The 24,399-nt window shown below is 40.2% G+C and overlaps 2 protein-coding genes across 2 annotated transcripts in view; one reads left to right on the plus strand and one right to left on the minus strand.

Moving 5' to 3' along the window:
- The window catches only part of LOC125232492 (DNA damage-binding protein 1), a 36,484-nt gene extending 13,956 nt beyond the window's left edge, over positions 1-22,528 (plus strand). Inside the window, exons 9-23 of the mRNA XM_048138177.1 lie at positions 402-564; positions 1,680-1,788; positions 1,892-2,076; positions 3,098-3,249; positions 3,599-3,770; positions 5,017-5,160; positions 5,579-5,702; positions 6,860-7,058; positions 14,488-14,621; positions 16,275-16,400; positions 17,327-17,476; positions 18,464-18,594; positions 20,241-20,407; positions 21,283-21,509; positions 22,382-22,528. Coding sequence (XP_047994134.1) covers positions 402-564; positions 1,680-1,788; positions 1,892-2,076; positions 3,098-3,249; positions 3,599-3,770; positions 5,017-5,160; positions 5,579-5,702; positions 6,860-7,058; positions 14,488-14,621; positions 16,275-16,400; positions 17,327-17,476; positions 18,464-18,594; positions 20,241-20,407; positions 21,283-21,509; positions 22,382-22,465 — 2,267 coding nt within the window. The 3' untranslated portion in view covers positions 22,466-22,528. The remainder of the gene's footprint in view (positions 1-401; positions 565-1,679; positions 1,789-1,891; positions 2,077-3,097; positions 3,250-3,598; positions 3,771-5,016; positions 5,161-5,578; positions 5,703-6,859; positions 7,059-14,487; positions 14,622-16,274; positions 16,401-17,326; positions 17,477-18,463; positions 18,595-20,240; positions 20,408-21,282; positions 21,510-22,381) is intronic.
- A 1,260-nt stretch (positions 22,529-23,788) lies between these two features.
- LOC125232532 (b(0,+)-type amino acid transporter 1-like) overlaps positions 23,789-24,399 on the minus strand; it is a 39,362-nt gene continuing 38,751 nt past the window's right edge. The window contains exon 9 of the mRNA XM_048138237.1: positions 23,789-24,006. Coding sequence (XP_047994194.1) covers positions 23,942-24,006 — 65 coding nt within the window. The 3' untranslated portion in view covers positions 23,789-23,941. The remainder of the gene's footprint in view (positions 24,007-24,399) is intronic.

Raw genomic sequence — 24,399 nt, forward strand, 5'->3', positions numbered from 1 at the left:
GACAATTCGTCGCTCCATTTTGCCGTGAAAGACGGACAAACAAACAGACACACACACTTTCCCATTTATAATATTAGTAAGTATCAGTGGCGGGGCGGAGGGGTTTTCGGAATCTGTTTCGTATGGACTTCTACAGATATTAGATAATTTTAGGGAACCCGTTGGGAATCGAGTTGTATCGACGCTCCGCCACTGGTAAGTATGGATGTATTATGTAACGGTAACATTATGAAGGCTATAAAAGTTTGGCCTAAGTAAGGTACGAGACTTTTTTAAATACAATTGAATTGTATTGGATTTATTCAATACAATTATTATCAACATGTAACCACAACTCGATCAAAAGTAAACGACTGAGGTGGAGATAATTGCATACTTCTTACACGTTACCATCTTTCCAGGGGCCTTCAAAATGGGTTCGCTGCGTATCATCCGAAACGGCATCGGCATCCAGGAGCAGGCCTCCATAGACCTGCCGGGCATCAAGGGCATGTGGGCATTAACTCTTGCCCAAGATTCTACCTACCATGACACACTGGTGCTCGCATTTGTAGGACAAACAAGGTAAGACTTGCTTAATATGTCACATGGAGCGTCTACATATAAGAACAGGTCTTGGTGTCCAGGAGTAGGCCTCCATAGACCTGCCGGGCATCAAGGGAATGTGGGCACTAACTCTGGCCCAAGATTCCACCTACCATGACACGTTGGTGCTAGCATTTGTAGGACAAACCAGGTAAGACTTGCTTAATATGTCACATGGAGCGTCTACATATAAGAACAAGTCTTGGTGTTCAGGAGTAGGCCTCCATAGACCTGCCGGGCATCAAGGGAATGTGGGCACTAACTCTTGCCCAGGATTCCACCTATCATGATACGTTGGTTTTTTTTATACTACGTCGGTGGCAAACAAGGATCTTGTACACTCCTTTTTGCTGTGTACTTAACACAGCAAAGGGGAGTGTACACGTTTCTAATGATACGTTGGTGCTAGCATTTGTAGGACAAACCAGGTGAGAATTAGTTGTACGTACAATTAGTTTAGCGATAAGACCGCCTGTTGTCTACCTCTATTTATAATGATTTATTTTGTCTCCAAAAAAAAAGAAGAATTCTATGTATATCTATCTACGTCCGATTATAAAGCCGATTCATAAGTAAGGTCAATACGGATAAGTATGTCATAAGGGGAAATGTGTCTGGCCTCCACATGGCCTTTTTAACCCCCGACGCAAAAATGACGGGGTGTTATAAATTTGACGTGTCTGTCTGTCTGTATATGTGTCTGTCTGTGGCTTCGTAGCTCCCAAACGGGTAAACCGATTTAGATTTCGTTTTTTTTTTTTGTTTGAAAGCTGAGTTATTCCGGAGTGTTCTTAGCCTTATATTTCATGAAAATCGTTCCACTATGTCGGGGGTTTTTTCAAAATTTTAATTTCGTGGTCCATAGACATTAATACTCATTGTTACAGGTGGTGTTGCCAGTTCATACTTTTGCTACTCACGATTATCAGTTAACGTATTGAACGCTCAATAAACAATGATCATTGTTTAAGCATGTGAAATGTGAAAGCCAGACACACTTCACCTTACGACACACTTACCCCTATTGACCTTATATACATTTCTCTTTTCCATTTGCTGGAAGTCTATGCACTTTAATTTTTAATTTTTTGCAGGGTATTGACACTGAACGGGGAAGAAGTGGAAGAAACAGATATAAAAGGATTTGTTTCCGACAGACAGACTTTCTACACAGGGAATGTTTGCCACAACCAACTCATACAGGTACTAATTATTCTATAAATTAAACCATAGGAATGAAACAATGTGAAATACTGAGAATGGCTATTTTAATCCACGTTATATCATAATGTTCTGGTTTTTGCAGGTTACAGATGAAGGCATATCTCTAATCGCACACAAAGAGACCGGTTGGACGCTAGCAGCACAATGGGCTGTGGGTGGGTCTAGGGGTGTCTCTGTAGTAGCGTGCAGTGAGACGCGCTGTGTGTGCGCGGCTGGACCGCGTATATACCTCGTCGCGCTGGGTGACGCTTCGCTTACAACCTTAGCGTGAGTATATTGAATGCATATAAAGAGACCGGGACACTAGCAGTACAATGGGCTGTGGGTGGTTCTAGGGGTCTCTGTAGTAGCGTGCAGTGAGACGCGCTGTGTGTGCGCGGCTGGCCCGCGTATATACCTCGTCGCACTGGGTGACGCTTCGCTTACAACCTTAGCGTGAGTATATTGAATGCACTTAATGAGACAGGGACGCTAGCAGTACAATGGGCTGTGGGTGGCTTTCGAAGTGTCTCCGTAGTAGCGTGCAGTGAGACGCACTGAATGTGCGCGGCTGGACCGCGTATATACCTAGTCGCACTGGGTGATGCTTCGCTAACGACCTTAGCGTGAGCATATTTAAATGTCATTAGATGTGTAGGGCTAATATGGACGGCTCTGCCTGTCTTGATTGTCTCGTTCTAACAAATATTATAATGGCTAAATACATAACAATTGTAGGATGACACATAAGCCGAATTGGAGCTATGTTAATACGACATCAATAGCGGCGGTAGAGCGAGACAATCCGATCTGGCATCTGGCCTCTCGCTCCAAATTAGGCTACTACCCTCACGCTATAAATATATTCTGTCAACGAAGTCTGTCAGTAAATAAGAACAAAGAAAACTATATGCATCCTTTTCTTTAGGGTGTTAGAGAAAAGGATACCTATAGTTTTCTTAGTTCTTATTTACTGACAGACTTGTTTGACAGAATATATAACCGCCTCACTACGCGGCCATTCCGCTTGTCACGCGTCCTCAGTTTTATTAATTATTAAAATTATGCTTATTGGATGAATGAATATTTAAGTTATGGTTGGAATATGGCTGAAACTCTAAAGAAAAAAAAATCAATTAAACTCACTTGGCACAAACAAATAAGGTTGCACCAAACCGTCTGTCTCCGGTAAAGCGTTCGTTAAATTTTATTCTATGGGAAGTTCCATAGACGTCTGCTGCGTGACGATGATATGTCTGTCAAATGTGATTGATGCAACTGGCCCTAAAACTTATTTTTGTTTATACAGGGAGGTGTGCATGGACGAAGAAGTGGCCTGCTTAGACCTAGGCCCTGGTGGCGATACGGCGTTACTCGGCGTCGGTCTTTGGACTGACATTTCCGTCAGAGTACTACGGCTGCCGGATCTCAGGCCTCTACACACTGAGAAACTATCTGGAGGTGAGTTGTTTAGGTTTAACAGTTCTTAAAGTAGGTGTGCATTGAAGAGGATGTTTCCTGCTTAGATCTAGAGCCTGGTGGCGAGCCTTAAGTGTCAGTCTCTGGTGATATATCCGATATATACTGCGGTTGTCTGTATTTTATCTCCAAGACGCCAAAGCGTCTTAAGTTTCAAAATGTCTACTGCCATTGTCATCTTAAATTGTTGTAATATTTCAGTAAAGTTACATATATTATGTTATTTCGTCGGGCGAGTTTTCAAAATGGAGGATTTAGATTCGTTAAATTTACAGTTTAAAAAACCACTAGTTTATTAGGAAACACATTTAAATTAACCTTTCCTCCACAGAAATCATTCCCCGTTCGCTGCTCATCTGCACTCTCGAAGGCATCTGCTACTTACTCTGCGCTTTAGGAGATGGATCCATGTTCTACTTTACCGTGGATACAGAAACTGGCGCGCTGACAAACCGGAAACGCGTCACGCTTGGCACACAGCCCACTGTGCTTAGAAGTTTCCGGTACGTACATGGACATGGAAATCCGAGAAACCCCCTATTATACATCCTTCCAGTTAAGAATCTTATACCTTTAAACGAGCAATTCTTGTATATTTATTTATTTATATACATATATGCCGAATTGAATATACCGACGATCTCGGAAACCGCTCTAACGATTTCGCTGAAATGTGTTATGTGGGGGTTTTCGGGGGTGAAAAATTGATCTAGCGTAGCCTTAGATCCCGGAAAACGCGAATTTTCGAGTTTTCATGCGTCTTTCTTTCGCGTTAGTAAACGTAAAATATGGTCGTTAATTTAGCTCAGTCGTAAGAGGTCGGTGAGGTGTCAGGATTTCGAATGCCAGCCAGAAATAAAGTTTTTTTTTTTTTTATTTATAAAAGTTTTTTGCCCAGATATTCTATTAATTGCCGCAGCCCCAGTATTCAAATTCGCCGTTTTTGGTCCGATCATGTTAAAAAAAAAATAATGTGCTGAAACTCTCGACATCCTACCAATTATTTTTAACGTTTCCAGTAGCTGAATCATCAACCCAGTGTAGTTAAAAAATCGATATCGGCGAGGACCGATGACTATTGTGAAAAATGAATAAAATTAACGCCCGCCATTTTTAAATTTGTTGATCTTAAATTACCTAATATCTGGGCGACCGAGCTTCGCTCGGTTCTATTTTAATATATCACGTCTTTAGATAAAAAAAAACTCTTATTTAATACAAAAACAAAAAAAAAGACAAAAAACAAAAACTTAATTTCTGGCCGGGATTCGAAACCCTGACACCTACGATCTATCTGCGTACATTAGACCGACCTCGTACGACTGAGCTAAGCGGAATCGATGTGCGCGCGGCGAAATTAACGACCATATTTTACGTTTACTAACGCGAAAGAAAAACTCATGAAAACTCGAAAATTCGCGTTTTCCGGGATCTAAGGCTACGCTAGATCGATTTTTCACCCCCGAAAACCCCCACATAACAAATTTCAGCGAAATCGTTAGAGCGGTTTCCAAGATCATCGGTATATATAAATAAATAAATATACAAGAATTGCTCGTTTAAAAGTATAAGATATTGTATCTATTCCAGAAAATTCTATCAAATATGAACCTCAAATTGAACATTTAAGGTTGAGTCTATTGGCAAGTATGTAGTGGTTAGGTGTACTATGCGTGGTATGGAGTTGACATATAAAAAAGGTGCTATCGTAAAAGTTTAGAGATCAGATACAGAAGTATTTATTTACAGATCACTCTCCACAACCAACATATTCGCGTGCTCCGACCGGCCGACCGTCATATTCTCATCAAACCACAAACTCGTCTTCTCGAACGTAAACCTCAAAGAGGTCACTCACATGTGCTCCTTGAACGCAGCTGCTTATCCCGACAGGTAATGTAAAAATTTGTCTATTTTAAAATCAGTTTGTTGTCCGTCCATCCTTCCGTCCGTCTGTCTGTTAAGTCCCTTTATCTTAGGAATCCGTTGAATTAAAATAAAACCGTAATTATAGTTACAGCTTGAAACCGTGAAAACTTAATTTTAGTTCGATTGCGTTTAGTAGTTCTAGTATAGACGTTCGAAAACAAAACAACATTAAAAATCAACACAACAAAGCCAATGGATGTCGCCTCGTTGGTCACTTCTCAGTTTTCACCGACATGGCCATCCTGGCATGATACCAGTCCCCAATGACTAATACAAGTGCACAGCATAATGGATTTTTCATCTTTTATGTATGCATCTTTTCTGTAGACTTTTATGTGAAAAAGTTTATTAGTACTTTAAATTAATGTTTTTTCTGTAATAGTTTGGCGTTAGCCACAGACAGCACGGTAACCATAGGCACGATAGACGAAATCCAGAAACTTCACATCAGGACAGTGCCGCTGGGTGAGACGCCAAGACGTATCGCTTACCAAGAGGCTTCACAGGTAAGAAGATATGTATATTTATTAAAAGTGTTTGTGTTTTCATTTGTTTCTGGGATGTTTTACCGCGATATTGCCGTTCACGGTTTGGGCTATTGTTTTCCACCTTTTTGTCTTTAATACCCTTATAGTAATCATTTAGGAGCTTAAATTAAATATTAGTCCAATAAATAAGGATTAAGGACTTCTGTATAATGTAACGCCAATTAAGGAAGGACCTACGGTAAGGACCCCCTCTCGTTATTTACATATATGTCAACACGGCGTGGTCAACTGCCTATATATTTGATCTGTCCGTAAATGAACTGACTAAATGAGATTTTTTAAGAGCAAGTTTTTTCGACGATTTCGTATGCATTTTGGGCGAAAACTTAACATTCATTAAAGAAAATTGCAGGAAAGGACCAACTTTCGTGATGGATCACGCGAAAACTATAAGTGCTAGAACCAAAGTGTCAATGAATGATTTGTAGTAAATTTATTAAGGATTTCTTTGTTCCTACACGCTTTTTCTGTATCTTCAATGGTTTTATCAGAAATCGAGAAAAACCGCATTTTCGGCACTTTAAGGGGGAGGGTAGAGGGGTGACGCAGAGGGGGGAGGAGTGGGGAGGGTTGATGAAAAATAACTTCGGTCTATAACGTTCGTACCATATTCCAATTAAAAAATATCTTCCATTAATTATGCCGTAATTTTAGCTGATTTCCCCGTACTATAATGTTGATGAGCATAATAGACATCTAGTCGAATAGTACTTTCGCAGATAATATTTGTGCATAATATTTAGGCTCCATAAAGTTGCAATTTGCTTTTCGATAGTGAATCGGATCTTTTGAGGATAAGATACCTAACACTCCTCCTGGCTTCGCTCGTCGTCGTACCTAACTCGACCTCTGGGGCTGTATTTCCTTTTCGATAGCGTGTCATAATTCTGCTCTTCTAATTGTTTGCTATACGATTATTATGGTACATAAAATTATGCTAAATCAAAGTCGACCAAAGTAATGTTCTGTAACTAAGTTTTCTGCAAAATTATCATTCGACCGAAAGCGTTTCTGCGAAGTGTGTTTCTGACCAAAATTGTTCTGCCAGATGAGGGTAAGCCTTTAAAAATCTTCTCCGGAAAAGCGTTCTAATCCGTAAATGATGTCGTTCGTAGACGTTCGGCGTGATCACAATGCGCGTGGACAAGCTGGAGTGGGGTGTAGCCGGAGGCGCCGCCACCGCCGTGCGCGCGTCCGCCTCCACGGCCGCCGCCGCCACGTCCGGCGCCGCCGCGCAGGCGCCCAAGCACGCGCCGCAGGCCGCCGACCTCGAGATACACAACCTGCTCGTCATAGACCAGCACACCTTCGAGGGTGAGTGGACTGACACAGCGCTGAGCGAGCTGGAGTGGGGTGTAGCCGCCGCCGCCACGTCCGGCGCCCAAGCACGCGCCGCAGGCCGCCGACCTCGAGATACACAACCTGCTCGTCATAGACCAGCACACCTTCGAGGGTGAGTGGACTGACACAGCGCTGAGCGAGCTGGAGTGGGGTGTAGCCGCCGCCGCCACGTCCGGCGCCCAAGCACGCGCCGCAGGCCGCCGACCTCGAGATACACAACCTGCTCGTCATAGACCAGCACACCTTCGAGGGTGAGTGGACTGACACAGCGCTGAGCGAGCTGGAGTGGGGTGTAGCCGCCGCCGCCACGTCCGGCGCCCAAGCACGCGCCGCAGGCCGCCGACCTCGAGATACACAACCTGCTCGTCATAGACCAGCACACCTTCGAGGGTGAGTGGACTGACACAGCGCTGAGCGAGCTGGAGTGGGGTGTAGCCGCCGCCGCCACGTCCGGCGCCCAAGCACGCGCCGCAGGCCGCCGACCTCGAGATACACAACCTGCTCGTCATAGACCAGCACACCTTCGAGGGTGGTGGACTGGCACGTTCAGCGCTAAGCTGTGAGCGTGACTACAGTAGTAGACGCAATACTCTAGCACGGTAGGACGTCTAACAGTCTGTTGCACATCTTAGTAATAGAGGATCGGCGAAGTTTTTAGAAAAATATCAAAACGCAGTTTAAATCCGTGTACATGCCAGCCCCGACATCATCATAAAGATAACAGGGGACCGATTGACTCCCCCTTTTTGCTACGCTGCAGTCGGCTAAATGTACCGTGTCAGAAAAAGGAAAATGTACATAGTTATAGGTATTGTTAGAGTAAAAACACCAGGATACCACTATTAATTATACAGTTTATTAAACGGAATCTCAAAATACAAGTTCAATGACAAGCTATCTTCAAGTGACGCTCTGAGTCCGTCTGACGCCATTTTTGACAGCGATGCTAGTGAAGGGGACGTTCGACTAGTGATGTCCTTATACTCGACCATTCTGACCTTGACCTTTCGTCCCGAAGGTCTCTGCTATCCATGCTGCTACTGATGACTGCCGCAGTCAACACAGCCGAAGCAGGCTGCGCCTCCAACTGATGGCGGTAGACTTCATCTGTTCATTTGTTCTTTTCTTTTCTGCGGAGTGAACAAGAACTTTGTATACTCCAGCTATACACTCAGGCCCTGGTCCTTTGAAGTGATTAACTCGAGTACCGTTGGAAACGGCCGGTGTAGTTTAAGACTAACTTACACCAAGATATGTAATTGGTCTCATTTTATAGTCGAATCATAGTAATGACATAACTAAACTCAAGATTGCATGACCAGACTAGCCTAGTACAAGTAAGTCAGATCATTTTTTTTTTAACAATTCCACGGCCAGTAAGGCTTTAAAACTATTAAGGTGCCAATGGTACGAAAACTACATGTTTTACCGCCATGATCGATACTATATATTAGTCAAATTAATTATGTAAAATATATGACATATAGCGGCGGGCAGGTAATTACCGGTGTACAAAGCACCATCCAATATTTGCTTGTAAATATCTTTACCCATCAATACATTTCATTTCAGGCAAGTATTATGTTCTAAGTAAGACCTTACGTGAGCGGTGCATTCCAAACTAACCGCTAAATATAACAATGATGATTGGCGTTGTTAAAATAGCAAATACATGGAACAAACTCACAGTTGGCTCCGTCACTGTAGGCTGTGAAGCTCCCCGCACGCGCAACAACGCGTACATCAAACTCGTGAGAGGTGAACATGACACACTCCATGCGTGAGCATAGCCGCCTTCTAACACAGCAAGCAGCAAGAAAGCTCTTATTTAAAAGCTCTGTAACATACATGGGAAATACTAAGTTCCTTAATGTAACGAGAACGTGATAATTTTTCCTTGGAACTAAGCCAGTAGGTGATAGAATCAGTACAACACAACTGTCGTTCAAGTAACATGATAAGGTTACGAGAAATTAATGTACGATTGGCATAGTCGATGCTCTCAATTACAGACCCGGCTTACATAGCCGTAAAATAATTTAGTAATAAACAATGACAATGAAGATATTAGAAAATATTGTCATGTAAGCTTTTTTTTTATGAAAATATATTAAGCAGAATACATGGCTGCTCCTTGGCAGGACCTTTAACAACTGCTAATTATTTATCTATCAACATGATAAAATTAATAAAAGGTAATAATCAATGTGTACTAGCCACTAATTTTGCTATAAGATAACAAACATTACCATATCAAAGCTTCATACGCAAGCCACGGTGATACGGCTGCTTTCGAGGCTGGCGGCGCAACGACCGCAGACGTTGGCCCTTCATGACAAGGTTGTCGCGCAGCCTGTAGCATGCACTCTATTGGAAACCGTAATTCCACCAGCAACCTCTGGAAAGTATTAGCGCAAGCAACCCTTTCAAGGTAACCTTGAGATCACTACTCTTTAAGGTCATAAAACATGCTTTTGACAAACGAGGTCTCAAGCTAACCTCTTAAAGATAGACTATATAACACATGATGGTCCGTCTCCAAAGACCTACATCACAAATACCAGAAACAGAACTAACCTCGCAAGGATAGTCTATATAACACATGATGGCCCGTCTCCAAAGACCTGCACCACAAATACCAGAACAGAACTAACCTCGCAAGGATAGTCTATATAACACATGATGGTCCGTCTCCAAAGACCTGCATCACAAATACCAGAAACAGAACTAACCTCGCAAGGATAGTCTATATAACACATGATGGCCCGTCTCCAAAGACCTGCACCACAAATACCAGAACAGAACTAACCTCGCAAGGATAGTCTATATAACACATGATGGTCCGTCTCCAAAGACCTGCATCACAAATACCAGAAACAGAACTAACCTCGCAAGGATAGTCTATATAACACATGATGGCCCGTCTCCAAAGACCTGCACCACAAATACCAGAACAGAACTAACCTCGCAAGGATAGTCTATATAACACATGATGGCCCGTCTCCAAAGACCTGCACCACAAATACCAGAACAGAACTAACCTCGCAAGGATAGTCTATATAACACATGATGGTCCGTCTCCAAAGACCTGCATCACAAATACCAGAAACAGAACTAACCTCGCAAGGATAGTCTATATAACACATGATGGTCCGTCTCCAAAGACCTGCATCACAAATACCAGAAACAGAACTAACCTCGCAAGGATAGTCTATATAACACACGATGTTCCACTTCTTAAAGTCTACATCGCAATTAGAAGTCTTATGCATATGGTCCGCCTCCTAAGGCCAACATTGCATAAACAGAACTACTTAAGAAACAATAATCAAAGTAACAAATGTATAGCAGACATTAAAGTAATCATTATAATTATGATTCACACTTTAAGTGATGGAAATCACTTCATTTTTACTTGTGGATATCACATTAGTTACATTACCATGGATACCACAAGATTCAGGTACAATGTGCTTATCAGGAAACCCTGTGAACAGAATATATTATTAACATCATGTATAGGCAACACAACTCGGTTCTTAATCCGGCGTGTATATATGCAATGGCAACTCGGTTCCTAATTTGAGAGTAATAGCACAAGCACAACTCGGTTCTCAATCCGGCGTGCATATATGTAATGACAACTCAGTTCTTAATCTGAGACTAATAAGGCAAAACACAACTCGGTTCTCAATCCGGCGTGCATATATGTAATGACAACTCAGTTCTTAATCTGAGACTAATAAGGCAAAACACAACTCGGTTCTTAATCCGGCGTGCATATATGTAATGACAACTCAGTTCTTAATATGAGACTAATAAGACAAAACACAACTCGGTTCTCAATCCGGCGTGCAACTTGTTTTATTTTTCCCGTGCCCCTAAATAAGGTAACACGCTTACTATAGATAGCATTATTGAGATACATTTCAGCCAGCCAAAAATAATTTTATGAAACTTGGCTTATTTTTACCGTGCCCCTAAATAAGGTAACATGCTTACTATAGATAGCATTATTGAAATACATTTCAGCCAACCAAAAATAATTTTATGAAACTTGGCTTATTTTTCCCGTTCCCCTAAATAAGGTAACACGCTTACTATAAATACCAGTATTGAAATACATTTCAGCCAACCAAAAATAATTTTATGAAACTTGGCTTATTTTTCCCGTGCTCCTAAATAAGGTAACACGCTTACTATAAATACCAGTATTGAAATACATTTCAGCCAACCAAAAATAATTTTATGAAACTTGGCTTATTTTTCCCGTGCTCCTAAATAAGGTAACACGCTTACTATAAATACCAGTATTGAAATACATTTCAGCCAACCAAAAATAATTTTATGAAACTTGGCTTATTTTTCCCGTGCTCCTAAATAAGGTAACACGCCTACTATACCAGTATTGAAATACATTCCAGTCAAGCAAGAATAATCATATGGCACTTGGCTTGACTTATCGAGGTTTCACTACATTCAAATAATGTAATATTTTATCTATCATTGTTCACCCACCAAATGGCTCTTGACAAAGGTATTTATATATCATCATCAGGCATGGTGCTTATTGATTAAACCATCAAGCTTGCCAGACAATGCTTCAAAAGACACACTAGAGAGATGCTATAGCTGTAGGTATATGTGCAATTTAAAGCACAACATTATCCATATAGCTGCCACCTGCACAACTACATAATTTTGTTAGTTGTGTTAATACTATGCATATGCAAGAATACTTAGTACAAGTTAATGAGTTTTTATAACAAAATATCATTATTTTTGATTCTTGCAAAAGTCACAAACATGTAAAATATATATATTCTTGTGAAATCAAGAAGCAATAGAAGTGTACAGTTATTTTTATATTTCAAGGAACAGAACATATTAAAAGTAGACAATACTTGTCAACTTCAAACGGTAACCTGTTTGTCATGCTTCGGTTCGGAAACATTCCTTCGCAGTGAAGTGGTTAAAATTATTAGAAGCTCCAATTAAGTTATTTACCTCAGATTATTGCACATCTTTTAAAAACTTAACTGATTGGCATGTTTCAAGCCCAATTCCAAATCAAACTGATTTGTTGTAACAGACAAGTATAGCATGTAGACCGTTAAAGTCCATCGGGTCTATAAATATCAAAATCTCTTACCATTAGCTATGACAAATTTTACCAGTGTCATAAATAGTTCAATAGATATCCAGTTTGGTGTTTCCAGCTTTTAGCAAGATTTAACCTCAGGAACTTCTGGAATCATGCCTTATCAATGCAAGTATTTTCAACTTATGGTCAATAGTCTCCGGATTACCGGCAGGCAACTACTGTAATCAATAAATTAATCTGGAAAGGAATGTAATTTAAAGAACAAATTATATCACTGTCAATGCATTAAATGGACACTGGACTATGTCATGATAATAAATGTTCCAAGTGTCTGTCTAGGTAATATATTTGTCTTTGGTTCAATTTAGAACATGATTACATTGAATACATTTTTTTTTTGTCAAAAATGTTTGCAATGCTAAACCAGCATTATTATAAACAAAACAGCATCAACAATACACTATACTTCAGTGCTATGCCCTTAATTTTAACACACATTATGGTTTTACAAAGATGCATAATTAACCTCATCAAAATATTATTATGTTAATATTATTATTATTTTATCAACATTTTTGATGAATTTGTGCCATGTAATATAGCAACATGTTTCCTCATTTAGAAAAATGCAAGATCATACAGAGTTTATATGCATAAGAATGTCACTAAGACAGATTTCAAAATACAGTCCCCGGTAAAGTGACAAAACTTATAGTCACAAAAGAGTTGTCAAAGTTTTCTTATGCTTATTTACTCATCCATTATACTAACCTGTAGTGAATTTAAAATGTATTTACTGTCAGTATACTTACATAAGCCAGATGCAATGGCACAATATTATTGAGTAGGATAAATACCTTATTCCATGTCATTCCGGACAAACTTATTTTTAATATGACAAATAGGGCAAGATAATGATCATCTCTCTTTGTAGATCATAAAACCCATAAAGTCACCTGTTATAAGGAATCATTTAGGTGCCATTTAGATTGAAACTTATCTTATATTCTGTTTCACTGTGACACCGTGACAATTGTCAATATATCACAAGTAGGTACAATATGTATTATGTATTCTGAAACATATCTGGAAGCACAAAAACACAACACACAAGGTGAGCTAATGATTATTCACTACAGCAGCCTCTCTATACATATTATACTAATAATACTCTTTGACAACTTGGATGTGGTTCATCTTTCACAGTCCATGGGTTACTGTGATACACTTTGTGAGCAAGTATTTACTTCTTCAACATGTACATAATTTGATCTGAAAGAAAGAAACAACACACTATTGGACAATAGTGGATGTTGATCACTTCAGCCCCAGAACACTGTGTTTGGACCACCTTTACTTCCTGTTACGCACTCATTATGATCAAATACTACTCCAAAGTTTGAATATATCTTAAACTGCAATGGATACTTTTAACTGTAGTATATGGTGCTAGTGTCTTTACTCGTTGAATCAGATCGACTGGTGTTAATTAAATACTGTTGGATGACAATGAATGGTTACGAGCGCGGCGCGAGAATGATGACATTGTCAATTTCGGACAAATTTCATAGTACGGGCGTATATGGGTAACTTAATATCGCGCTTCTGAAACTGTTAGAGTAAAAACACCAGGATACCACTATTAATTATACAGTTTATTAAACGGAATCTCAAAATACAAGTTCAATGACAAGCTATCTTCAAGTGACGCTCTGAGTCCGTCTGACGCCATTTTTGACAGCGATGCTAGTGAAGGGGACGTTCGACTAGTGATGTCCTTATAGTATTCTTAGGTTAAAGTAATAAGACAGACCTTAGCATTAAGATTTCACTAACAAATGTATGGGTATAACTGCTTGAAATAAATAATTTATTATAAATTCAACAGTTTTAGGGCCAGTTACATCAACCAAATTTGGCAGACACATCATCGTTACGCAGCAGACGTTTATGGAACTTCCCATACAATAAAATTTAACGAATGCTTTACGGTGACAAACGGTTTGATGCAACCGGCCCTTAGAGCCGAGCATCATGCCATCAGTGGTATAGGAACTTTCACGGCCCTTATGGGTTGACTTAAAGACACGCAAGTGTACCGCTAAAGCTTACAGCTCGCGAGCCAAAACTTGCTGACCCCTGTCTTAGTAGAATCAGTGCTGAGTACTCGTGGTTTTCTGTGGAAATAACTTGAAAATCTTAAAATATGAGGGAACCTTAAGAACACTAACTTCAAAAAATAGCTTCTCATACATAACGATATTGGGCTTCGAGTGTGAATGTGTTTTTCTTTTGCAGTATTACACGCGCACCAGCTGATGTCGAACGAATACGCCATGTCCCTCGTGTCGTGTAAGCTCGGTGAGGACAACAACCACTATTACGCCGTCGGCACAGCCACACTAAACCCTGAGGAGTCGGAACCCAAACAGGTAATTTTTACATTACTTGCCTTGTCACGGCATTTGGCTCATGGGAGCCTGGAATCCGATAGGCTACTAGACTCATTTCGAATTTGGCTCCTGTAGTATCGTAACTGTCAAGAGCCACCATTTTATTGGTTAATCTGTCACACACATGCATATTTTCATTCAAACATTCGTTCCATTCGTGCCAGCTCTTGTGAATTGACCTATATTTGACATAAAAAAAACAATATTTATAGATTTTGGGTATTAAAAGTGTATTGATGACTACGTATTTTTTTCGATTAAAAATTTGTTGAATTTTTTATTTATTTTGGCCAAAACGCTGTCAGCGATGTAGTGACGTCATCGAATTCGAACCTTACTGCATGTCAAAGCAATCACTGACATATTGAATTTTATGCCTTGATACTTAAAAGACAGAAAATCTTGTTTTCGAATAGAATGACCTGTTGCACAGACAATCTATAGATTAACATGACTGTGTTGTTTTCGCCTGTTTACGTAAAGGTATACTTCAAAAATATTTTTTGCTGGTTTTATGTCATAATAAAATATAGTAATATTTTATTTTGGTTAATGGGACAGTGCTTAATCATATAAAACAGACTTTAAAAAAGGGTCAAGTAGCCTATTGTAATTGGCGACCAAAAATCATATTACAAGAAAAAATTTTGAGATCGCGGCGAAAGGCGAATAGGAGAAAAGGTACAAGGATTTTTTTGATTTCGAGGTATACGACTAACAAATGAATATATCGTAAGTCGCATGGGAGTTCGCGCGCCGTATAAATAAGCCTTAGGGACCGGCCACACTTAAGAGACGCATGTCCTGAGGTGCGGAACGGACGTCCGCGCCACGCCGCCTGAATGTAATTCAAAAAACGTCTCCTCAGTACATTTTGTATAGGAAGGACGTAAGACGCGCCCCAAGTGGCGTGGCGGCGGCGTGGCGCGCGCCTTCCTATACAAAATGTACTGAGGAGACGTTTTTTGAATTACATTCAGGCGGCGTGGCGGAGACGTCTGTTGCGCGCCCTGAGACACGCGACGCTTAAGTGGGAACGCTACCTTTTTTTTTTATTTTTTTTTTTTTTAGCTTTGTTCTCACACATCCCATATTTATTTTGTTATATTATTTTGTTTATTATATATTGATGTGTGATCCCTTGAGGGTAAAAGCCTCCTCCATCTTCTTCCATTTGTTTTTGTTTTCCGCAATATGCTCCCAATTGTTTCCTGCGGTTTCTATGATGTCATCATTCCATCTTTTTCTTTGTTTCCCTCTGTTTCTTTTTCCAAGAGGACCTTTCCATTTGGTTGCCAGAACAGTCCACCAGAACATTATCTTTGTACCTTGCCAAATGTCCGGCCCATCTCCATTTTTGCCTTAAGCTATACTGCAGTGCGTCTGTTACTTTTGTTTGCGATCTAATAACAGTCTAACTCTTCAGAACACATGAGGCAGCAACTGTCAGCAAAAGGACTGGAAGAATCAGCATAGCAACTAAATCAACAAACAACAACTAAATTAGGTCCCAACCCGGCTGGTCTCCGTGGGACGTCAGACCAACACCCTCCATCGAAAGGGAACGCTACCTTAAGAAAGCATAATATTATGTACGTTTCCCTATTAAACCTAAATACTTTTTTATTACAGGGAAGAATACTGTTATTCCACTGGTTGGAAGGCAAACTAGTTCAAGTAGCTGAGAAAGATATTAAAGGTGGATGTTATTCCCTTGTTGAATTCAACGGGAAATTGTTAGCTTCAATAAACAGTACGGTAAGTAGAAGCTGTTTTATTTGTATGTCAGAAAAAAAATTGTTTGTCTATGATTTTTCGTTGGTAAATAGAAGTCTAACCCTTTTTGAACTCTTTGATTGATCACATAGTTGCTTCGTAAAGACGAGCTTTAAAATCTTAGCAAACCATGGCACATTTTTGCAAGAAATGATTTGGTGGGTTATAGTTATTTTTTATATAAGGATGCAAAGTTGTAACTTTTATCAATTTAAAACAGTAAATGTGACGATATTGAAATTACTTTATACACTAGTGGATAAAATGCGTCTTTACCCGCTGGCATTGAAGGATAAAACACGTGTTTCCGAACTAGTGAGGGGAAAAAAATACCAAGTGTTTCCTTCCATGGGTTTTGTAGAAGTCGACTGTCATGGTCATGGGATATGGATTCAATCGTGGTTTAGGCGAGGGGCAACCTGTCACTGCAATATCTCGATTTAATTCTCTTTGAACCCCTTAATTGGCAAGATTGGCAATTTGGCACTGAAACTTCAGCAGTTTCATGCCCTCTGCCTACCCCTTTTTACAAGCTTTTATTCAACTTGCCTTGTTAGTATGTTAGTGTGCGTCAAAACGTAGAAGCTAAATTTGACCCACTTCCCGGTTTCCGATTGAGCTTAAATTTTGCACACATGTAAATCACGTCACAATGCAATATTATAGTATCATGGAGCTGATCTGATGAAGGAGTAGAAAGGTGGTCACAGGAACTCTGTCATGAAACGTCGTATCCCCACCGAATAAGGGGTTTTTAGAAACGTCTCGGAGAGCAGTAGATGACTGTTAAAAGAAAGGTACTGTCGGCGATAAAAGCTTGTGCCAAAAATGTAATTTTTGCAAAAAACTTATTGATATACAGGCGTGAGTTGAATGTTGATGTATATATTCAATTTGTTTGATTTCAGGTTCGTCTATTCGAATGGACTTCAGACAAAGAGTTAAGACTAGAATGCAGTCACTTCAACAACATAGTAGCGTTATATCTCAAAGTGAAGGGCGACTTTATACTCGTTGGCGATCTCATGCGCTCCATGACGCTACTTCAGTATAAACAGGTGAGCACACACACACACATTCAGTGCCGAGTCGACTCAACAATTGGGACCTTGGTATACAACTATACATGACATGACTAAAGACCGCCCCGGCAGACTCAATATTGGACACTGATACAATACAATACAAATACTCTTTATTGCACACCTTGATAAAATACAACAATACAAAACAAGGAAGCAACACGAACAAAGGTAAACAACAGGCGGTCTTTCTTCCAGACAACCTTAAAAAAATAAAATAAAAACATTTATTTCGGACCACAAAATCCATACAAGGTTAATAGCTAGCCTTAAGGTAGCGGAAATCGATAAATTTACATTATGTCGGTAGGTGTCAGCAAATTCGAAGAAATAAACTTATCGCATAATTGAGACTAAAAATATAAAATACCTACATAAACATACATACATACAGATAATAACTGTTTTTGGCGAGCAAACTCTACCCTATTGTGAAACCGACTGTCGGGATCTTGGCGTGCAGAATATATTCGTTCTATAAGTGTGCAAATGGACCCCAGTATTGGGGTATTTCTGGATATGCGGATTGATTGGATTTGGATCATCACTTCAGAACAGTATTCAAGCAAAATTATGTAATGTTGGCATTGGTAGTATGCGAAAAACCGCCAATAGGATGTTTGCGTAGAATCCATTACTTTATAAAATATAAAAAAATCAGAGGTCCAGAATAGCAAGCAGATTTGCGGGCCGTTGCGTTGTAGGTACAAAATAATATATTTCGAATTTACGGTGGCGGGCCACTTTATTGTCACATTCACTACCAGGCAGAAAAGGGCGCACTACGTCAGAAGCCGGTCGTAATTTGTAACCTCCACGGGTTCTCCGGCATCTGAGCAAAGTTCATGAATTACCAGGCGGGTTCTTGCTTGCGAAAGGGTTTTTATTTATAAAGCATTTCGTGGCGAGTAGCTGGCTCGGGTGCCGTATTTTTCCCAGCGCTGATCTATTCTATTTTTTTAGATGGAAGGTAGTTTCGAGGAGATAGCGCGCGACTACAGCCCCAACTGGATGACCGCCGTCGAAATATTAGACGATGACACTTTCCTCGGCGCGGAGAACAGCTTCAACCTGTTCGTTTGTCAAAAAGACAGGTTAGTATCGAACTATTAATGACCATCCATTTTACGGGGTGTGATAAAGCGCCATCTAAACTAGTTTTCTCATACATGTCCCGTCTCAAGCGAGCGGATTGAGATCCTGATGACATGACTGGTAATTTTGAAAAAGCCTGGATATTGCCAAATATTTTGAATTATTTTATTTTGTGCTGTTTATGTCCAACTGAATCGTGTATTAAGGTAACAATAATGAATTCATAGATTGTCGCATTAAAATAAAATGTTTTTCCCCTCACTAGCTCGGAAACACGTGTTTTATCCTTTAATACCAGCGGGTAAAAACGAATTTTATCCACTAGTGGATAAAGTAATTTGACCTTGAATAGAGGCAAATTTTCTGCTTTAAAATTGATAAAAGTGGGTTAATCAAGTGATGAAGATATTTTACCACCTGTGGAAGTACTGGAAGCAGTGACAAACGCGTTTTTTGCGTTTTACTTTCCTCGCTATAGTGAGGGGAAAAGTTTTGTGTTACACACGAGTGCAAATGTATTTTACTTCTCGTGTATTGAAAAACTCGCAAGCTCAGGATTCTATTCTCGAACCACTCGCTTCGCTCGTGGTTCAACTATAGAGTCCTTTCGCTTGCTCGTTTTTCAATTCCACACTCGGCGTTAAAATACAACTTTGCACTCTTGTATAACAAATAACTATAAAACGGGAACGGCGAATACCAATATCCGATTCTACACGTTAAACTTTCGTGAGACATTCAAATAATTAATGAATCTATGGTTGTACTCACGTTATTATATCGTTATTGCTGCGACATGTTTCGGACCAATTCGGAGGCCCCTCTTCAGGCATATAGGAGTTCACGCGGCGGCTAAACTCCGTTGAATGGACGCGCCGCTCCGCCCGTTGATAGGACGGGGTCGGGGGAGGGGGACGCAGAGCAGTTTGCAGCTGTAGTTGTCGTGTAGAGTTCTGGTAGCGTCCTATCAGCGCGCGCGCAGCGGCGGAGCTGCTAGCGGAGCGCCCAGTCCACGGAGTTTAGCCGCCTCGTGAACTCCTATTTGTCTGAAGAGGGGTTTCCGAATTGACCCGAAACATATCGCTGCAATAGCAATTCAATTTATTTATTTGTTCATCACAGGTACATAATAAATAGGTGGTAACATAGTTCTTCATAGAACTGCTATGATGTGCATTTTGGCGTACGAAATAATTTCTTATAATCTAGTTATGTTTTAAAAGTATTTACATGGGTAATTATATTATCATATGCATAAATGAATCAATAAAAATAAAATAAGGAAATAATCATGATAATAAATTAAAATTAATTACATTTGCAGGCCTAGCACATGATGGCCGCGAGAGTATGTCGCCGCGAGATAGACTACCTGTCCTTATGGCATTAATACAATTAAACAAAGACGTGTCATCTATCTCGCGGCGACATACTCTCGCGGCCATCATGTGCTAGGCCTATTGGCATATGTCAATGCAATAGCGATATAATAACGTGAGTACAACCATAGATTCATTAATTATTTGAATATCCGATTCCTTCCTATTCTGGAAATAGAGACACTTGGCCTGCGTGTATAGTGAAAACAATGCTGTCTTGCTATGACAAGTTCTGCGAGGTTTATTATTCATTAATAACATTCCAGCGCGGCCACAACTGACGAAGAGCGACAACACATGGGGTACACGGGCCAGTTCCACGTGGGTGATATGGTGAACGTGATGCGCTGCGGGTCGCTAGTGGCCACTCACGCCGACACCGCGGCGCCTGTATCCTCGCCTGTACTGCTGGCTACTGTCACCGGCGCTATCTGTGAGTACACGCCACTACAGATCAACAGGGTGGCTAGCCGAATGGCACAATCGCGCACGTAACGCTCACGAAACGAAGCGCTAGTAGATATCTATCTCTATCGCGCTTGCGTATTGGCGCGACAGAGCCAGCGGCGTATCGCTTTCGTTTGGCGTCGGAGAAATGCCATTCGGCTACGGGGCCTGGATACCTACATTCTATAATTCTATACCCAACGGCGTTTCCAGCAATAGGCTAGTTTCCTACTAGTCAAATCAGCTTCTTTCTACGAACTCTCAAAACGATTTGCTAATATGAAATTACTATGAAATACTGAGGAGTGACGTCACGGTCAATTCATTTACTTCATATCTTTCTCTTTGACTTATTAATTAGAAATTATGTTTTACACATAACTTACTGTCCATATTTTTATTCTAAGCCTATTAGGTAGCAAAAAATTATGGTGCTTTATTAATCGTGCACTGCAAAAAATATTTTATTGTAAAGCTCCACAAAATTTGAAGAATATATGGAAACTAGCCTATTAATAAGTAAAGCAAAATAAAAAATTATGTCCTATGTTTTATTAATTATTATACTTCGTATTAGGTGTGCTTCAAATTTTGAAACTCATCTTGGTTACTGATTAAAATGAATCAGAGTATGGGAACTCTTTATTAATTCTGATGACAATGCAATAAAATACTTACATGTTGTTTTTGTTATGCATTCGGACGCTTAGCTAAAGGAACTCGTCAGATATACTCAAAGTGCAGCTTAAACCCAAAATCAAGTCTAAAAATACTTCTTAGATTTCCAAATCATATAAAGTACGATTGATTGAACAACATGAGTGTACCAAACTTTTAACTATAACTTTTATATATCAACAGGCCTGGTAGTCCAACTGACACAAGAGCTGTACGAGTTCCTAGTGCAACTGCAGGAGAGGCTCACGCACACTATCAAGTCTGTGGGCAAGGTGCCTCACTCCTTCTGGCGCTCCTTCAACACGGACATCAAGACTGAGCCCGCGGAGGGCTTTATAGACGGCGACCTTATCGAGAGCTTCCTGGATCTTAGCCGCGACAAACAGAAGGAGGCCGTCAAGGGACTACAGGTAACACTATACTAGCTAGTTCCTAGTCCTAGATAGGTTCAGTTAACAATATACCTTATGTATCCTTGCTGAGTTTGCATGAAACCCCTGCCCAGCGAGCTGGGCCTATTGCATGGCGATCGTGACAGGACAATATACATACGGAGGGTTTCATAGACGGAGACCTCTTAGAGAGCTTTATAGACCTGAGCTGCGACAAGCAGAAGGAGGCTGTTAAGGGACTGCAGGTAACACTGACACAAGACACTTAGCTAGTTCCTAGTCTTAGATAGGTTCAGTGAATAATATACCAGATATACCTTAGAACCCATGCTGACTTCGTGTTATATTTCGCCCCGTACTGTGCCTATTTCATGGCGACCGTGACAGGACAATATACATACTTAGGGCTTTATAGACGGCGACCTTATTGAGAGCTTGCCGGATCTTAGCCGCTACAAGCAGAAGGAGGCTGTTAAGGGACTGCAGGTAACACTAACACTGATACCAGACGCTTGGGTCTTATAAAGTCCTCTAGATAGCTAGTTCCCAGTCAGGTTAATAGTGAACAGTATTATACCTTACGAACCCATGCTGACTACGTGTTAAACATGGCCCGGTACTGTGCCGATTACATGGCGCCACAAAGTCATAACGTAATGATTGCCAGATTATCATTAATCATCATTCTGAAACAGCTAACTTTTCAGGGTTTTCATTAAGGTTATCTATAGTTAGGTTTATTTTATGGTAATCCTGAAAAGTTAAGCGTTTCTGAGAAGAACCAAGTCATGACTATACGAAAATGTGGACAAACGATACATTATAACTTGAGACTTTATGCCATGGGAACCAATAGAGACCCAGGTACTTCACCAACTTATTTTTTTCAGATCGACGACGGAGGCGGCATGATGCGCGACGCGACGGTGGACGACCTGGTGAAGATCGTGGAGGACCTCACGAGGATACACTAGGTTACTATACTAAGATTTAACATTATATGAAATGCCTACCAACATAAATGTTTCACAACCCTACTCGGCGTGTTTTCATTTGTGAAACCCTGAGAGCCGGTTTACACTTGTCGGGTGTCTGGTTCGAATTTTAATCGGACGTTCTGCACCAATACAAATAGTGCGATAGGGACGGCCTGATGTTTTATCGTTTATCGCGCGACAATGCTTGCCTGCCTGGTGGCAGAACATTTTATATGAAGCTATGCACACTTGCTAGACACCGATGTAGTGTCGGCCGTTTTGCCAGCCGACATGTCGAAATTAAAATCGTGCCGGGTCTCGCTCACCTAGAAATAAGTGTGGCGCTATTCTCACTAGTCGGATGTCGGATCTGACACCGCGCCAACCGCCAACCGAACCGTTTGAAATACGGTACGGGCTGACACCCGACATGTGGGATTAGAGGCGCCGACACGCGATTAAAATCAGGATCCCACATCCGACATAGTGGGAACGAGCTCTTACAAACACATTCACTTTGAAGGAAAATGTAAAAAAAAATACCGTTCCCCCCCTTATCTCCGAAGTTTACCAACGAAAAATTATGAAAATTTTAGTAAACATTGGTTTTATGCATATATTACAGGAAAAATATAATCGTGTTTGTATTTTGAATACTTTTTTTTTAATTCACAAAAAACTTTTCAGATTTTTACTTTCAATTTACCCACCCTTGCGGATGTATATCGTATTAACCATCTTCTGTCCAATAAAGTAAAAACTGTTTAAATCGGTTAACATTATAAAGAATTATCCCTGAAAAACCAGGTCGCGCAAATTAGTTAGCAAATTGACCGGGAGATGGCGCTATACACTATAATACTCATTAGTGCCTATACTTTTGTCTTCTAGTCAAGTCATTAGAGTTATATGAAAATATGAGATTATTTTTACTAGGTAGTTTGAAAGAAAGTGGTGCACAACGTCAGAAACAGGACGTCATCTATAACTGCCCGCTTGTATGGCGACAACCCGCTCAGCGGGTAATCGCCATCTGTACAAAGTTCACAAGGCGTGTTCTTGTTTGATTATATAACGTGGAATTGGTGTGGCATAGTAGATGTAGAAAGTATTTTTATAAATCGTCAGATGATAGCCACAATTTCTCGGTTTTGCCTTGTTATGTTGAGAAAAAAATCGATCAAAAATTAAAATCATAGGATTTTAAGAATCGTAAATAAACAGGAAAACTTAATGAAAAAAACATCGAGACTTATAGAAACTCAAGTCAGATTTGACGTCATATTAGATTTGATTAGATTAGAAAATGAAATCACATGATGATTATTTTGTAAAATATGTATTCATCATTACAGATGCAGTGAAATCGTAATATTACTAGACTTAATTTATTTTGTATAATATTCCTTGCATTAAATATTTACAAATTGATCTCAAAAGGCATATACTTAGTGTAAATAAATGTAGAAAATATCAGTCTTGGCGGCTGTTCGGAGGAACGCTCTCAAACATCACTTGAGTCAGGAATGTCAATTTATCTGGAAAAAAATGAAGATTGTATGAACATAAAACAAGTAAAAGTTCTTCCAAGAATCAACCGGCCAGACAGATAACAGTCGAAAAAAAAAACAATATATATTTGACGACCGGTCTGGCACAAGTGGCACAGTCGGTAGTGACCCTGCTTGACTTCGAATCCCGGTAAGGGCATTTATTTGTGTGATGAGCACAGATATTCTTGAGCTTACCGTGGGCCTCAGTCAATCTGTGTAAGAATGTCCTATAATATTTATTTATTATCAATATCTATGGCAAATGAATTAAGGTTCATTTAGACCGCGCGAGGTCGCATGCGATTTTAGTTACATTCCGGACCATTCAGATTAAATAACGTAAAGTCTAACTACCTAAGACGAATAACGAATAGTTAA

This window comes from Leguminivora glycinivorella, chromosome 13, assembly GCF_023078275.1.
Source record: "Leguminivora glycinivorella isolate SPB_JAAS2020 chromosome 13, LegGlyc_1.1, whole genome shotgun sequence".
Lineage (NCBI taxonomy): Eukaryota > Metazoa > Arthropoda > Insecta > Lepidoptera > Tortricidae > Leguminivora > Leguminivora glycinivorella.